Genomic DNA, 17,948 nt, shown 5'->3' with positions numbered 1-17,948 from the left:
TAGGATACTCGGGAGGCTGAGAAGGCGCTAAATGCAAAGAGGAGGGAGCGAGGCCACTGCGGTGAGTGCCGCTTCCCCGGTGAAGGTAGGTCCTTGGGAGCGGCGAATTCGTGGGGGGAGAGGGGGTGCCCCCCGAACCGATGCATTGCAGGGGGTTGGATTTGATCATCCATTGAGCTCCTTTCGATTCTGCGAGAGGCCGCCTGCTGCTGGACGACCCACTGCAAGCAGAGCTGGAGGGGGGGCGGGAGCTGCGCTGGCTGGAGAGGCAAGAGCATACGGGGGTGCGGTTGGGGGCAGGTGGCGGCGCTCGGAGCTGCTGTGCTCCAGGCAGTCCCGGATTTACGTATAAGCTAAACAAGCTGTCGTTTGGGCTCCACTCTCTTGAGGACTCCCAAAAAATTTAAAGAAAAAAAACCCTGGATGAACATTTCCAAAATACAAGATTAAAACAAAACAAAACAAAATCTACATACAGCAACAGTGTTTTGTGTTGTGTCTGGACCCATTAGGTCCATAAATGTCCATATAGCAGATATTCAACACTAAAAACAGCAACAATTTGTTGTTGACAAAGGACAGCTCAACATATAAAGGGCCCCATTACCTTCAGTAGGTTAGGGCCTCATCAAATCTAAATCTGGCCCTGCCTCCAGGGGCCACTGGCTGCCAGATGTCTCCCTGGAATGTAGGGAACTGCTTCCTGCCCAGTCAGGCCATTGGCCCGTCTAGCTCAGTGCTGCCCATACTGATTGGCAGAGAGAGTCTCTCCAGGGTCTGAGGCAGGGAGGCCTCCCTGGAAATGCCATCAGGGGTTGTGGTGATTGTGGTTGTTATGTTGCGGCTGTTGCTGGGGTTGTTGTTACCTGCATTTATATACTACCTTTTTCTCCAAGGGGCTCGGGGCAGTTTGCACGCAAAGCAGGTATGCTGTTGCTGAGCTATTATGGTCCTTTGTCTGAGCGCATTGGGATCATCTTCAACAGTGAGATATCTCTCTGCCTTTGGCGCTGGGGCAGATGGACTACCTGAAGCTGCCTTACGCTGCTAGACCATCGAAGCTTGGCAGTCAGAAGTCCGCTAAGGTCTGTGGGAGAGTCTTTCTTCCATCTTTCTAGCAGTGGCCTTAAAGCAGGCACTCTGCCGCAGAACTGGAGCCCTTCAGGAAAGCTTGAATGGGAATCTCAGCACCTTTGAACTGGCTAGTGATTACAATTGCTGGGGCATGTGTCTAGCTCAGCTTTGCTGGTTTTGCTTTGGATACCATTGTAAAGACAGAGGCTCAAGCTCCTGCTTATGCCTACAGTGGGGAACATAACTGCCCTTAAAGTCACTTTCAACTTCTTATCGACCAAAGTGTATTTTTGCTTACAATACTTGTGTATTTCAAGGGTGTGGGTTTTGTTTGTTTTCTCTCCCCCAGGCCCCTTTAAAAAAACAGAATGGCAGCTGTTCCTCAGAATAACCTGCAGGAGCAGCTTGCACTTCATTCAGCCAAAGCCCCTCTAAAAAACCTGTCGCTTCTCAAACCCAAGACTATGTAAGTATCTCAAACTGAACATGGTTAAGCAGTAGCAATCAATATTCACCAGATATTGAGCATGTACAGTACTAGATATTAATGATAGTTACCTGGGGAAAGATTTATTTTCCTTTTGCCATAACATGGAAAATACCTTAAGAACTGCATAAAAATAAGGGGAAAAGTAACTATATATATATATATATATATATATATATATATATATATATATAATCACAAATAAAATTGAGCAATGTGTACAAAATCCTTTTACAAAATTTAAAAATAGGAGTCCAGGAAAGCTTGGGTAAACGTAAGACACATTTAAAGGTAATTTCTGTCTAATTTCAGATGTTAGTAATGCTTAGAAATAGTTAATGAACAACTTGTTTGGGATTTTAAATAATTGGCTTGAAATGAAAGCCAATTTTTTAAAAAATCTGGGCATGCCCATTTCCTGTTTCCTGGTACATACTGTATATTGATTATCTTTCAAGATACTTTGGTCCACTGTAAACATGGAGACTAATTTGCTCTTTAAAATCTAAACAGAATAAGTGATAAGAAACTGAATACCAAAGTGAGACTGTTAAATATCTCATTAATTTTTTTACAATGTTTGTATATAACATGTATTTGAAAGGAAAATACCATGGCATTCTTTAATGTAGGACTTGATGGTGTTGAATCTGATTATAAGATGAATCACTAAAAGTCTAAATAAACTGTTTGGCTCTTTTGTAGGGGATTTACATTCAAAAAGAAAACCTCTCTTGGTAACTGTACACCAGTAAAAATTTTAGCTGGAACAAAGGATTTGACTTTAAAAGAGAAGGATGCTAACTCTTCTTTGACAAATCCAAGTGTGTCAAAGGATAAGCAGATGAGAATCAGTGAAGTTTTTGAAACAACATTGAAAAAGCAGGAAGGAAAACAGAATTCTCCAAATGTGCAATGCCGAGATGTTCTGGATTGTTTCCAGTCTTCTGTAAAAGAAAGTGATTTGGGCAGCAAACCAGATGACCACAGGCTCCTGAAATCAGACCATAATTCTTCATACAATTCAGTTATTAATATCGATGATGTCTGGGATGACACTGATGACTTTGAAATATCTGGTCCACGAAAGGTATGCTCAAAGCTGCCTGTTCCCTTTTCAGACACCCAGTCTGTAAAAGCTAGGAAGGCTCCAAAAAACCATAGTCCCATCCCCAGTAAGTCATTAAAGGCAGATGGCATGGGAAGAGCTAACCAAGAATGCAATAGAACCTCTGTGTGTGAGAAGAACAAAATACAGATGCTTGACAAGAAACCAGATCTTGTTGGAAGCCAGACTGTCATTTGTCTTGATTCTCCCACACCGAGCCCTTGTGAAAGCTCTGTAAGTAAAAATCTTCAAGAGGAGAAGCCTGTGGAAAGTCCCTTGGGTGATAAAAAGGAAGAGCATTTAAAAGGTAAATGGCTTTCTTTCTAGTCAAGTCTATTAATAATATTATATTATTTATTTTCAATGTTTATATAGCATCCTTTGTCCAAGATCTCGATCTGAGTAACAAAGAATCATTAAGTATCTGAAGAAGTATGCATGCACACGAAAGCTCATACCAGTGACAAACTTAGTTGGTCTCTAAGGTGCTACTGGAAGGATATTTTTTATCTTGTAAAGAATCATTAAACCACCCAATACAGAATAAGCCATAAAACTGCATATAAATAAACTAGTTCATTTTCACACCACAAAAATAGATGTACAGTGGTACCTCATGCTGCGAACGGGATCCGTTCCGGCGGCCCGTTCGCAACATGAAAAGGCCGCAACATGAAGCGCTGCATCTGTGCGCGCCTGACGCAATGTGGCGCTTCTGTGCATGCACAAAGCATGATTTAGCACTTCTGCGCATGCGCGCAGGTTACGGACGTGCCGAACCTGGAAGTAACCCGTTCCAGGACTTCCGGGTTTGGTGCGTCTGTAACCTGAAAAGACGCAACATGAAGCGGATGTATCATGGGGTATGACTGTATTCAGTTAATTATCAAATGCTTTCTAGCACATAGTTGGCTAAATATAAAGGAGCAGGGAGTTTTAAATCTGTGGTCCCATCATAGTGAAGCCCCATCTCCCTATGGGATACAGCACCCAACGTTGGGGGGGGGGTTGCGGGGGGTAGGTGGCTGGGTTTTTAAGTTGTGTCTGTTAGATTTTTTTTCTGGGTGGATTTTATGTATTACTGCGTTAGTTTTAACGATTTTATTGATTTTTTAATTTGCCCTCAGTGCTTTTAAAACTGGTGCTAGTAAAATATTCTTATTGCTTGTGTTAAAGCACAGAATGACCCTGACTTCATCCTAAATGAAAGCGAGGAACCAGATGAAGTGTGGAATGATCCAGCCATGTATGATGAGTTTGAGGATGACGACTATGTAGACTGCATTCCACCCTCTCCAGAGGAAGAAATGACTTCTTCTGCATCCTCTTTGAAAAGCATTAGGTATGATGGAATGATAAGTCCACAACTTGGTTCTTTACCAGGACCATCTCTGGTAGAAGTAGCCCAGGTAGGATGGTGAAATCATGGATGTGGAGTTTTTTCATCGGTGAATGACCAAAATGCTGGTGGAACAAATAAGCTTAGTAAGAAGTGTTTTCTAGCAGATGCGAAAAACTTTATTCACAGCAGTGTATTTATACAGGATGACTTAACGACTTCTTTTTAATGTTAGGTATGTTTCCAGAGAAGCTGCTGTTGAGAAAACACTGGCCCCTGAAAGCTTGAAAAGCAGCCTTCCAGACTTTGGAGAAACCACCCATGGAAACAGTGATAGGCAGGAAGGTAAAATAACTCCTCCTAAAGTGACTTCACTTGCTTGCTTTCAGAAAGTGCAGACCTCATTGTAGTCTTCAGATACAGACCTGTCTGCAGCCTTGCACCTGACTAAATCACAGGACTGGGTAGTAAGTGCTTCAGCTTCTATTCAGATTTTGCAATGTGACTTAAGGTTTTTTTTTTTTTAAAAAAAAAACACCTAAGAACTGTGTGGTGGGCATGTTTTCCTGTAAAACTTCCTTTGTTTCCCTTTGAATTACAAACATGCTTAAATTCCACTGAAGTCAGAATGAACTTAAGGACTTCCATGAAAAAGCAGGTCATTTTCAAGTTGCTGGTAGATGGTGACTAAAGTGTTGCTTTAACCTTACTGTGTTTCATTTCAGACAAGCATTCACTTTTGGGACGGTCCCTCTACAGTGTGATGGAAGACATCTGCAAGTTGGTGGATTCCGTTCCAGAATGGGAGCTGAAGTCTTTGTCGTGTGGACAAGAGCTCCTTCAGCATAGAGATCGCAGGTCTGTCTTGAGATGCCACTAACCCAGAGGGTGTTCACAGGCTCTGTTTATCTCTTGTGTCTCTGAGATAAATACTCTGGAAAAATCATGCTCTTGCAATTGAGGCAAGTTTATATCAAATTTTCCGGTAAGCAAAGGCATCTTTATCTGACTCTTTGGCCTATAAGCCCACCTATAAAGAGGTTGAAATAAGAGGAGACTGAGAGAAGATATGGTAGCCACCTTCAAATATCTAAATGGCTGTCACATGGAAGATTGAGCAAGCTTGTTTTAGTTGAGATCCTTGCATTGCAGGGGGTTGGACTAGATCACCCTTGGGGTCCCTTTCAACTCTACGATTCTGTGATTCTGTGTATTAATAGCTCATATTTTTTCTTTATTTCCAGAAGAAAACTCTTAAAGAATGGCACTAATGGAAGTAGAAAGGACAGTGGCATATCTTTGGATGAAAATTGCAAACTTTATTCTGGACATGAAAGATCTATGGATGGTGGTGTTTCTTTTCAACTGGGAAAAACCTCTGCCACTGACCCTTGTAGGGAATTGTTCATGTCTAGACAACCTTCCCCAAAGGTTGCACCCCAGCATAACTTTCATTCAACCCCCTCCTTTGTACCAAGCACTCAAGACTCCAGTACTGCTGACCTGTCAATTTTTTCCAAGTCTTTTGCTTTGGGCAGTAGCATCTCGGAAAATGCAGGATTGTCTCTTTCCAAAAGAGGAGTCGACAAAAGAATCTCCTCTCTGAACAGTTCCATCAAAAATCCAAGGACAGAATGGGGAGAAAAGAGTTGGCTGTGTTCAAAGGGGAATCCAGACCAAGAGAAACTCACTCAACTTAAAAGTAATTTGAGAGAGAATTCCTCAGCAACAGAGAATGTGGCCTTTGATGATGATTTTGATATTGATGACTTTGATGAGTTGGACGACATAATAAACACTTCAACTTTACAGCCACCTAGTACTTGCTACCAGCGTGCTGAGGAAGCACAGCCTGCCAAACCATTCCTGGAAAAAAGTTCCCTTACAGCTAAGGGAAATGGTCATTTTTCAAATCCTATTTTTCCCAGAGCAAACTGCCAAGGTGTGCCTGCCAAGAGCTGCTTGGGTAAATTATGCTAATTCTCTGTCACAGAAGCTTGTTGTGCCAGGGAGCTATTGTGTAGAGAGTAATTAACTAATCTGACACATTGCTTGAGTGTCTTTTGTTGCAATGGGAATACTATTCATTGCTTCATCACAGTCATTTGGTAGCAGCTTTGCTTTTCCTTCACAAGGTCACACTTTTGTCACTGCATTTCTGAGTTCTGAAATACTTTGGGAAATGTGACACATACACACGCACGATTTTTCTTCTGTACCGATGCCAAATTCTGCTGTAGGGAGTGTCTAGCATTTTCCTTTTCAAACAGCAGGAATTTGCTCTCACATTAACTTGAGCAGTGAAGTTCTCTGGTTTTTGCATTGTGCTGCTGCTGCTTCTGCTGCTTCTGTGGGGGTTAGGGCTGCTGTTGTGAAATGTCAGTTTTGCTACCCAACACTGTTTTGTTTCGAAGATAAATCTTGAAAAGATTCACTGGGGCATGTCCAAAGTGAGAGTTAAGTAGGTGCCAAACTCTGCTGTTGTAAATAGCGGGACCAAAATTGCTTACATGTGTGAATCAATTACATTCACTTACATTCAGTGAGACCAGAAGTATGACTTTGAGTTGAGATTTCACAAGGTCCTATAGTTATATTATTAAGGAATCCAGGATAACTCCCAACTCTTGATTTTGCATTGCCGACACAGTTGAGGATCACACTCTACCTATCCAGCCACACTAGTATACTTATACAGTGGGACCTTGACTTACGAGCTCCTCGACATCCGATGTTTTTGACTTATGAGCGGGAAAAGTGGCCGCACGCTTACGATTTTCTCGACATCCGAACGGAAAACCCATTCGCGGCTAGATGCGATTTCCTCAACTTACGAGTTTTGAGATGCGGTTTCCTTGACTTAACGAATTTTTCTGTTTCCAATGCATTCCTATGGGAAACCGCTTTTCCTATGGGAAACTCGACTTACAAAGTTTTCGACCTACGAGTGTGCATTCCCTACGGATTAAATTCGTAAGTCGAGGTCCCACTGTAATGTAATTATGAAAAATGAGTTAAGTGTAAGGGCAATTAAAACCAAGCAATTGTTATTTATCCTGGTAACCTGTTTTCTTCTAGATCCACAGGTTAATAATACACCTTCCAGAAATCCATTCCTAGAGCACTTCAGAGGCTTAGCATTTCCTCATTCTAACGAAATGATGAAGATATTTCACAAAAGATTTGGTCTGCATCACTTCCGGACAAATCAGCTTGAAGCCATCAATGCTGCTCTCTTGGGCGAAGACTGCTTCATCTTAATGCCCACAGGTGTGTGATGGCAAGGGTGCCTGCCAACCGCATGTGGTCTAGGGAGCTAGTCTGGCAACCTGGGAGGTTTTCAAAAGGCTTGCAATGAGTAAACAGGTGCGGGAGACTCCTGGCAAATGACCTTCTTCCTCCTGAGGTGATGAAGTGTCACAACCTTTTATTGTGTATGTCAGCAAAGTGAAAGGTGCTGTCCTTAAGGACTCACAATGTGTATTTGGACAGCAAAGTTGAAGACTGGCAAACAGGTTGTGAGGAGGATGGTTGTGGGGAGATCTGGATCATAGTGGAGGTGTGGGGTTGCTAAATACAGGGTAAATTTATTTAAATCACTGAATATAATCCATGAGTTGAGTCATTACTTGTACCCAACACATCTGACTGGGTTGCCCCAGCCACTCTGGGCGGCTTCCAACAGAATATAAACAAGTTGCTAATATTTCCTAAGCAAGCATGCATTCCCACTGGCTCTAACGATTAAGCATGCTTCTTTGCGACTGGTTAGAGACTTGTGTGACCTAACAAAGTCATGGAGGAGGGGCTATCGGGGGCTACTACCCACGATGGCTGTGCTCTGCCTCCACAGTTGAAGGCTGCAATGCTTCTGAATACCAGTTGCTGGAAACCACAAGAGAGGAGAGTGCCCTCGTGCTTTGGATCCTGCTTGCGGGTTTCCCAGAAGTGGCAGCTGGTTGACCATTGTGAGAACAGGATACTGGACTTGATGGGACCCCCTTTGGCCTGATCAAGCACAATTCTTCTGATGTTCTTATGTAGACAGTGTAGTAACTCTTAAAGCATGACATATTGAGAATTTTCGATTAAAAAATAAAAACACTGTCTGAAAAAAGTTACCAGAATTAAAATTCCTAATGTGTTGATCATAAAACCTGTACTTAAATTGTGTTTGCAGTGAACCATTCTTAGCAGGAGTTCGAGGAGTGCAGAAAGTAATTTTGAAACCCAGATGGAAAATTTGTTGAAATATTCTAGGGTGGAGGTTTCTGGCTTTTGCTAAATCTCATCTGGACAACCTGCATTTGCTTACTGCCTGGGTGAGCTTTCCAACTAATCCTTGGTTTTTCCCCCTTCCCACAGGAGGTGGGAAGAGCTTATGCTACCAGCTACCAGCTTGCGTTTCAGCGGGAGTCACCATTGTGATCTCCCCCTTGAGGTCACTGATAGTGGATCAAGTTCAGAAGCTAACATCAATGGATGTGAGTTCAAGCCCATGGTTTTCTCATTGGTCCTTTGCATGAGGAGAGTTGTCTGCATCTTCATTAATTGTGACCGATTCTGCTCTTTGCTCTGGGGTATGACTTCATGCAAATTAAAAACTTCTGTTCCTTATTTGCTATATTTGGGCATTGATATTCAGATTAAAGTTGATCCAAAGTTTGGGAGCTTAGCACCATAGCAGGCAAGGAAGTGAGCATGGACACACATTTAGACCTACATCACGGAAGCTAGTACTTTATCTGTGTGTACCGTTTTTGACTTACTGTAGATAATAGTGTAAAATGAGTGTTGAATTCAGCAATCCATTTGCTGTTGCATCTGTTTAGTCTATCACTGTACCTCAGTGGTAGAGCACCTGATTGGCATGCAGAAGATCCCTGGGCTGGGAGAGAACCGTAACTGAAATCCCAGAGAGCCCCTGCCAGTCATTGTAGATAATAGTAAATGGACTAATAGATCTGATTCGTGAAAACAGGGAGCTACTTTATACTGAGTGCAAACAGCTCTTCTTCTGTCGTAGATTCCAGCAACTCATCTGACAGGTGACAAAACTGATGCTGAAGCATCCAGAATCTACATGCAGCTGTCGAAGAAAGACCCCATCATAAAACTCCTCTATGTTACTCCAGAGAAGGTTTGTATAAGGTCTAAGCACCATCAGCATTGGATTTTATCATATACAGGATACAGCCCACCAGGCGAAGGAAGCCAGCAGGTTTGGATGGAGGAGAGCTAGGCTTCCATCCCTGCTCAGACATGAACTCTGCTTACATGACTAGAGCAGGCCTCTGCTTACCAATGGCGTAGAAAAATTGGGGTTTAGTTTTTTTGCTGCCCAACTCCCCAAGGGACTGAGACTCCTAAGTTCATGATCGGTCAGAGATGAATGGGTGGAGGCAAGGATCTAAAGAAAGCAAAGCAGATCCTTATACATACCGGTATATTTGCAACAGAGTTCCCTCCCCTCCCTGCAAAGGAGGTAAAAGAGACCAAGAGCAAATAAAAAACACCACTTTTTAAAGGGCTACATTTTGGCCCCTTTACAAACCAGAAATTACATCACACACAAGCTGGGGCTACAGTGGCTCAGGCAGGTCAAGGTGTGACATTCCTGAGGATTGAGCAAGTTTTGCATAGTTCTAGACACAGTTTATGCAAAATATTAGCATTTGATGAGACAATCAGGATGCCCAGCAGACATCCCTCGGTGCAGAGCATTTCGGAAAACAATGACAATTAACACCAAGGAGGTTCATAGATTTGGGAGAGGAAGTCCTTCAGGAACTTTCTCTGATTGCTATCTGCCTCTGTGTTCTCAGGCAAGAGGGATTATGGAGGACTCAAATTATACAGTTATAAACGATTTTAGACAATGTTCCATAGGAAATTCAGGTTGTCCTTTTTTTAACAGGCTAGCTGAAAGTGTACTGGTTCTCCAAGATACTTCCCTCTGCAGAAGAAACATTTAGAGTCCTTAGGAGAGCCAAAATGGCTTTTTGAGATTGTTCTGTGTGTAAAGTGTAATTTCTCTCAAGGAATTTTTCAAATGTTGAAGGGTGAAGGGTTGGGTTTTCTGTGGACTGGGTGTCTATGTGTGCACCCTAAATTTTACAACACCAAGTCTATCTGAAGTGATGGATGAGGGCAAATGAGATAAGGAGGCTAAAGCACTTTTTATGCTGAAAGTTGATGTAGAAAGGAATTTGCTATGTGCAAATATACAGTGATAGCAATTCTCCACTAAAGTTTCTGGATCCTTGGGTGTGGGTCTCCCTTAGGTCTGCTCAAGTGGCCGGCTGATGTCAACCCTGCAGAATCTCTATGAGCGGAAGCTGTTGGCGCGCTTTGTGATTGACGAGGCACACTGCGTTAGTCAGGTGACCTTCTCTTTTTTGGAAATGTCAGAGGTTGGTGAACCAGCAGAACCCTTGCATTGATCTGTAAGCAAACTAACTTTTTTTTAAAAAAATCTTTTGACTAGTGGGGCCATGACTTCCGCCAAGACTACAAGCGGCTGAATATGCTTCGTAAGAAATTTGCTTCCATTCCTATGATGGCTCTTACTGCCACCGCAAACCCAAGGGTGCAAAAGGACATCCTGAATCAACTGGAGATGCTGAAGCCGCAGGTGTAAGTTTGATCTACACCAGGAATTCTCCAATTTTCTATACTCAGTAGCCCACATGAGATCGCTGAAAACCACCAAGGCCCAAAATATTGGTGCAGGGCAGGCAGCATTAAAATGGTGGCTAGTGGCATTTGCTGTGTCTGCCATAATCAGCTGGCAATTGCTGACATCTTTTTCTAGTGATATCTAATCAGAATTCAGTCCCGTTTTAGTCGGGTAGAGAAGGCCTTTTATTTTTATATTTTGCTTGCCCTGCCCCCAAGCATCCCAGAAGTTGTTTTTTTTATCCCATCTCCTATAATATCTTCCCCCTATTTTCCTTTCAAACTCAGCTTGAATCTTCTCCCCACCCCACAAGCCCCAGCCACTAGTTTTTCATCCTTCTGGCCTATTTCCTTTAGATCAGGCATCCCCAAACTGTGGCCCTCCAGATGTTTTGGCCTACAACTCCCATGATCCCTAGCTAACAAGACCAGTGGTCGGGGAAGATGGGATTTGTAGTCCAAAACATCTGGAGGGCCGAGGTTTGGGGATGCCTGCTTTAGATTGATTTCCTTGCCCTATAACAGATCTGTTTTGTTTGTTTATTTCCTTCAGCGCCACTTCTGGCTCTTTCCCCTAAGAGAAAGAAATGACTTACCTGCCCTCCTAGGCCTTTCAGCCTCCTTTACTCAGCATACAAGGAGCTGCTGGTGTGTCCAGCCCAGATGCTATGGCATGGTGGGGTCCATGCAAGTACATGAGGAGGCACTGGTGGCTTTTCTTAAGATATCATTGAAGATACACATATCCTTTATTAATTTACTGTTTTTCAAAGAAGAAAAAAATTGTTGTGATGGATATTTTCCAGGTTTAGTATGAGCTTTAACAGGCGGAACCTGAAATACGATGTTTTGCCCAAGAAGCCCAAAAGTGTTGCGCTGGACTGCTTGGATTGGATCCGAAAATACCACCCAAGTGAGTTTAGTTCCTTTCCTTCTTTTGGCAGGATTTATTCGTGTGAATCGAGGCTTTTTCAAAGAATGAAAGAAATGTAGAGTTGGAAGGGGCCCCTGAGGGTCTTCTAGTCCAACCCCCTGCAATGCCGGAATCGCAATTAAAGCATCCATGACAGGTGGCCACCCAACCTTTGCTTAAAAAGCTCCAATGAATGAGAGGCCACCACCTTCCGAAGGAGTCCGTTCCACTATCAAACAGCTATCACTTTATTTGAGAGGACTGAGTACTCCAGCTCCCATATTTTTGTCAACGTTATAAGCAAGTGAGTTGCATCAGCAGGAGCTGGCTGAGGAACTTACACATAGAGTCATACCAAGGCTTAAACAAATGCTTGGTTTAATGGAGAAAGTAAAAATGACAACAATTAAACTAGTCTTACACAAAACACCCACACAACCAAACCACCCACCAAGAGCACACTGGGAAATCACCCAGCACAGAGGCAACACACAACACCCCTGATATACCCTGCATCATCAGCTTCACAGCAACACCTGTCGAGCTGCTCCACAGCTGCAGAGCCCCAGTCACTAAATCTTTCCTGACTCTTAAAGGTACAGTGAAACAATAATGACACTTTTACACAATCATTCAACAATTTTGCCTATTTTTTCTTTTTCTTTAGATGACTCTGGGATAATTTATTGCCTCTCCCGATATGAATGTGACTCGGTTGCCAGCACTTTGCAGAGATCTGGCCTTTCTGCACTTGCCTATCATGCTGGTCTCGCGGACAGCATCAGAGACCATGTGCAGCAGAAGTGGATTAACCAGGATGGATGTCAGGTAAAGGAAACGAAACTGTAGAAGGTGCTGATATCACACACAAGTAGAAATATTTAAAAGAAACACAGGGTGTAGCCAGCACAGATCTAAATGGTTGTTAGCTCCTGTAGCAAAACAAATGGCTCCATCTGTCTAGCTGGTCAGTTTTCTGCGGCCTTTCTCAATGGATGTGTGCGTGTGTTCGTCTTTACCCTCCTTGAGGTGAGCCTGAAGTCGATCAGAGTGTCAAGCCAGAAAGCACTGTGTCAGTTCAGTGTATAAAGTGTGTTTGTGATGCACTGCTTGCCCTTGGCAGTATGCAAATCCTGTTTTTGTTCTCTTCCAGATTATATGTGCAACCATTGCTTTCGGCATGGGGATTGATAAACCTGATGTGCGCTTTGTGATCCATGCCTCTCTTCCTAAATCTGTTGAAGGTTACTATCAGGAGTCGGGCAGAGCTGGCCGTGATGGAGAAATTTCTCACTGCCTGCTCTTCTACACCTATAGTGACGTCAACAGGCTGAGAAGACTCATATTTAGTAAGTATTTTTCTGCGACATCTCAAATTTTGTGACCAGAATCATGCAAGAATGGGTGTGTGTGTTAATTTTATAACTGTTGTCATAGAACAGTGTTAGCAGCCCACTTCAGCCATCATGGCTATAAAACATAGAAGCACTGCCTGCAGTAGAATGACTTGGCGTTTGCCTCTCAAGTTTTAGGCTTTAAGTGTTTTCACTCAGGTTGCTTGGAACAAGCAGTGTGCAGCATCTAGCCATAGGAGACTAACAATACTATAAACTTCCTGAATAATTCATTTCCCATAAACTTCTCAATTTTTATATGGAAAAAAAATGCTGCAGTATCTCATTCCTACTAAGAAAGGTAGAAATCCAGTTCATAGACTTAAAGTTTGAACCTTTTGGCTTCTTAATACATGTCTGCAAATTATTGGTCAGAAGGAAAAGCAATCTCTCGCTCTGTGTATGTTCCGTAATAAGTCAAAAGGTGCATTATTTGAATTTCAGTGGAAAAAGACGGGAACAGCCACACACGGCAGACACATTTCAACAATCTCTACAGCATGGTCCATTACTGTGAGAATATTGTGGAGTGTCGGAGAGTACAGCTGCTGGGCTACTTTGGGGAAACAGGCTTCAACTCTAGGTTTTGCAAGGAACACCCTGAAGTCAGTTGTGACAACTGCAGCAAGAAGCAGGTAACTCTTCAAAATGTGTTATCTCTCTAGAGGTTAGAACACATGTATTTCTGGTAGTGGCTGGGCAGGAGTGATTTTTGGGCTGAAGAAACTATGGATTGCAACTTGCAGACAATGACTTCCAGCTGTTTTCTTCAATGTATGACTTGTTTTTTCTTGTATTTCCTTCAGATTAATCTCTCAAATTTAAACTAACACTTCGTTTACCTTGTATATGAAACGGTATCCAAACTGGGGCCAATACTGTACTGTCAACAGCCAGGTGTAGTGCAACAAATCAATCTTTCCTCAAAACTGTTTTTGTTAGGATTATAAACCACGGAACGTGACAGAAGAAGTGAAAAACATTGTTAGGTTTGTCCAGGAGCATTGTGGTGAGAAGCGAGTAAGAAGGAATAACACAGGGAGGTACACCTTGAATATGATGATTGACATTTTCTTGGGTAAGTTGCAGTGTATGCTGTCAACACTTAGTGTTGTGATTTGTTTCTTGATCACTGGTTCCCAAAGTGCGTGGTACCAGCTCCTGGAGGGGGGGTGATTATCTAGGGGAGTGCTAAGAGGCAAGGGGGAGGCAGAGGGGGCACTTCAGGTGTCAATTACTATCAGACTTTGAGAAGCTGGTATCATTGGATTAATTTAATCAATTTTGTTGAATTAATTAAATAGTTTTAATTGGATTTTGAACAAATGTGCAATTAGTGGTTACTGTTTTGACTTCTGTTATCTTCCTTAGTGGGTCATGTATGTTAAATAATAATAAATATTCCTTATATAATTTTCTGGTGAGTGCGGAGTAGCTAGCCAACCTCCCACGTGGTTTTGGTTCATTTTCCCATCTGGCCTTGGTCATGAGAGGGAAGCGGGTTAAATCACTTGTGAGTCCTCACTCTGGGGATTCTTGTGCTGAAGCATCTTTCCTGCTTTTGCCTTTATCAAGAAGACAGACTGTGTTTTTCTGTACAGGTACAAAGAGTGCCAAGATTCAGTCTGGCCTGTTTGGCCAAGGAGCAGCCTACTCACGCCATAATGCTGAGCGACTCTTTAGGAAATTGGTACTGGACAATATTCTAGAGGAAGACCTTTACATCACTGCTAATGACCAAGCAGTTGCATATGTCCAGATTGGTGAGAAAGCTTATGCTGTGCTGAATGGATCTCTGCAGGTGTGTAAGAGCTAAATTCATCTACTTGCCTAAAGTGTTATGCCCTGTCTCCTCCTCAAGTAGGTGTTAGGAGCTTGGAGCTACCCAGGAAAATAGTTAAGAAAATCTTAAGGTCTTGCAGAGAATGGCTGAAAAAGGAGATGCTCCTTTTCCTCTAATGGGTGCCTTCATCCTCTTCCTGTCTTGCTGTCATAGTCTCAAGCTGTATAGAAGGAAACTGCACATCTTAGTTTCAGTTGTACATTAGTGAGATTTTTTTCTGCTGCTTCCTTCAGGTAGAGTTCCATGAAACTGAAAGTGCCAGCAGCATTCGCAAGCAACTAAGGGCGTCAGTGATCAAAATTTCCCAGCGGGAAGAGATGGTTAAGAAATGTCTCTCAGAACTCACAGATGTTTGCAAAAACCTTGGGAAAGTGTTTGATGTCCATTACTTCAATATTTTTAACACTGCCACACTTAAAAGAATAGCAGGTAATGTTGATGCTCACAGTTCAAGTCTGTGTCTGTGAATGAAGTACAGTACCGTTGCATCTTGTACGCACAATTTCAACCTTGTGTGGTTGAAAGCCAGCCAGCTGAAATCCTGCAAATTAATTGTATGCAAGCTCCTTTTTACGCTCTGTGATATTCCTGGTGTCTGCCAGGTGGCATGGCTTGTTTCTGAATGACCCTTGCCTGGGAATTTCAGAACAACACTCTTAATAGCAGAACTGAGAGATTTTGCTGTGCTCTTTTTGTATGAAGATAGTAAGCAAATGGACTGTTTTGCTTGTAAAAGAAGTCACTGCCTTGTGTGGTGATCCATCTTTTCAACAACAAAAAATGTCCAGCATATGTATCCTTGTCCCTGCTTATACCAGACATTCTCAGATGTCAAGCCATTTTAAATATCTGCTTTTCTTTCCTGGTCTCCAGAGACACTGTCTTCAGACCCTGCAGTTCTGCTTCAGATTGATGGTGTTACGGAGGACAAGTTAGAGAAGTATGGAGCAGAAATCATTGAAGTGCTGCAGAAGTATTATGAATGGACACTGCCAGGTATTGTGGGACTTCAGTATTGTTAGAAACATTTTCCGGTTATGCACTTTATTTATTTATAAGTGTAGTCACATCAGTTATTGTTTTTCTCTGCATGATTACCATTGGAACAAGGAACTCATCGGGGAGCCCTTTATATGAAATGACTTTTTAATGCAATCTTGGTCACTTCAGTCATGATGACTCCCCTACCTCCCATGATGGAAGCAACTCAAACCATGCCAGCAGCCATTTATGCAGACTGCTCACATATTCCTTTTTCAGTGACAGTGGTCACTGAAGTGGTTTTCAGACCAGCAATTCTCTTGCTTTCCATCAGAACACTATCTGTGCTAAGGGGAAGCTGGGAAGCTGCAGGGTTATGGTCTCTGTTTGGCAACATCCAAAGCCACAGGATTAAAGACACATGGGTCTGTTTCAACAGCGGAAAACAAGCCTCTTTGGGCTACAGAAGCCGACGCTGAAAGAAATTCCAGTACTGATGAAGCAGAGGAGGAGCTCCATACAACATCTGCCTATTTCCACAACAGACCCAACAAAGGAAGGAAGAGAAAAAAGCCACAGTTCTTCAGAGAATCAAAGAAGAAAATGAGGTCTGGAGGCCAGCAGGCTCGTTCTAAAGGGTATGGCTGTTTGTTTTTTAATCCTTCGGTGGCAAGTAAGCCAGATATAACAATGGGATTCAAGCCCTTCTACAGTGCCAATTAAACACACTTTTACAGTAAAGTAAAATAAGTATTTTATTGTGAAGACCTCACAAGGAGTGAGGAGCACAGTAGCAACATGGAATCACTTAATTTTAAGCCACCTCATAAAATCATGACTGACAAAGCTGTGATGCCAGCCTGGAAGTGCTGTCCCTTTCAGGGTGTCCTTGTGGAACACAACAATTCCCACATTACTTATGTGTAAGGCTGGATGAAATGGACAAAAACAATTTGGAGCATTCCAAGCACCTAGAAGAGAGGGGTGTGCTGGTGCTAAAGGGTTGGTGCTTCAGCAGTGAGGTCAAGTGCCCCAATGCCAAACTGAACTCACATCGGTATTCTGGTCTCCTCCCTATAAATGTACAAATGAAACATTTGGCCAAAATGCAGAGCAGAAATGATGGAGATTGTTTTTTAGGCTCATGAGGCTCTTGAAACAACAGATATGCATGTTTACAAAATTATTGGCGTCAATGACATATTCTATATTTTCCTCTCTAACTTTCTAGGGGTTACAGAACCGGCAAGAAGGCATCATCTAACTCCAAAAGTTCCACATCTTACATTCCTCCTGCCAAACCAGGAATTGGCAAAAGGCCTGCAATCATGGCACCGCCAAAACCACAAAGCAGACAGTACCTTAAACCTTCTTTCTCACTTTTGTAATATCCTTAAAGTCTTTTTAATGTCTATGGATGCTGTTTAACTAATTTTTTTTATTGAGGTGTAACACTCATGCCTAATGTTAATAAATACATTTGCTTAAACCATACTCTTGAGAGCTTCTAGCAAGACGCCTTGTGAGCCATGCTGGGAAAGTGTTTGGTGGTATATAAATCCTCTGTATTGGTCCCCATTTCCCCAAATAGCTTGCCGATTTCAGTATTCTGAACATTTTGTCCATGAGAGATGGAGAACTTCATGCATTTGTGGATCATGCCACATCTATTTCATTTTACTTTGTATGTTTAAAACATTCAAAGCAGCCCACTGATAGGTAATGAAGCATGAGACAATTTTATTCCTAATGGTAAGAAACCTTGCAAAATGTACAGTATGTTAACAGACAAGTTTCTGGTCTGAAGAGCTGTGAATACTAGAGTTTTGAAATTTGTCTTTGTAGAACTTTTTACACAGACGACAAGAATTAAATACTGTACAGTGGTACCTCGGTTTAAGTATTTGGTTCCGGAAGTCTGTACTTAACCTGAAGTGTACTTAACCTGAAGCGAACTTTCCAATTGAAAGTAATGGAAAGTGTATTTTTTCTTTTCTTTTTTGTGTAATTGGTATTTGGACATTGTATTAGGAAATGGATTGATTGGTTTTGTTCTCTTATCTTCTAAAAAATTTAATAAATATATTATTTTTTAAAAGAGAAAGTAATGGAAAGTGGATTAATCCGTTCC

General features: G+C 42.2%; 1 protein-coding gene across 3 annotated transcripts; it reads left to right on the top strand.

Annotated features, from left to right (window-relative positions):
• The first annotated feature begins 1 nt into the window (after position 1).
• BLM (BLM RecQ like helicase) lies at positions 2 to 17,311 on the top strand. Of its 3 annotated transcripts, none has more exons than XM_088656781.1 (22): positions 2 to 85; positions 1,424 to 1,540; positions 2,267 to 2,976; positions 3,846 to 4,011; positions 4,244 to 4,353; positions 4,734 to 4,866; positions 5,253 to 5,950; positions 7,087 to 7,278; positions 8,374 to 8,492; positions 9,035 to 9,148; positions 10,293 to 10,391; positions 10,496 to 10,644; positions 11,493 to 11,599; positions 12,267 to 12,427; positions 12,753 to 12,948; positions 13,438 to 13,628; positions 13,936 to 14,071; positions 14,595 to 14,794; positions 15,070 to 15,265; positions 15,710 to 15,832; positions 16,257 to 16,455; positions 17,049 to 17,311. In XM_088656781.1, exons 2-22 carry the CDS (start codon positions 1,443 to 1,445, stop codon positions 17,203 to 17,205), a joined length of 4,254 nt encoding a protein of 1,417 aa, XP_088512907.1. In that variant the 5' UTR covers positions 2 to 85; positions 1,424 to 1,442; the 3' UTR covers positions 17,206 to 17,311. The 3 variants fall into 3 exon arrangements, with proteins under 3 accessions (XP_088512907.1, XP_034987196.3, XP_088512908.1); XM_035131305.3 differs by having other exon boundaries at positions 5,253 to 5,974; XM_088656782.1 differs by lacking the exons at positions 2 to 85; positions 1,424 to 1,540 and having other exon boundaries at positions 2,852 to 2,976; positions 3,851 to 4,011; positions 5,253 to 5,974.
• Positions 17,312 to 17,948: the final 637 nt, after the last annotated feature.

Source organism: Zootoca vivipara, chromosome 13 (assembly GCF_965207765.1).
Source record: "Zootoca vivipara chromosome 13, rZooViv2.hap1.1, whole genome shotgun sequence".
In the NCBI taxonomy this organism is placed as follows: domain Eukaryota; kingdom Metazoa; phylum Chordata; class Lepidosauria; order Squamata; family Lacertidae; genus Zootoca; species Zootoca vivipara.
The sequence above is the reverse complement of the archived record's forward strand: the minus strand, read 5'-3'. Positions and strand labels throughout refer to the sequence as shown.

Coding starts and splice junctions, on each gene's coding strand:
- BLM (XM_035131305.3), top strand. CDS start 1,443: ATGGCAGCTGTTCCTCAGAATAACCTGCAGGAGCAGCTTGCACTTCAT. Junction 10,392..10,495: donor AGGCACACTGCGTTAGTCAG/GTGACCTTCTCT, acceptor TCTTTTGACTAG/TGGGGCCATGACTTCCGCCA. Junction 16,456..17,048: donor CAGCAGGCTCGTTCTAAAGG/GTATGGCTGTTT, acceptor CTAACTTTCTAG/GGGTTACAGAACCGGCAAGA.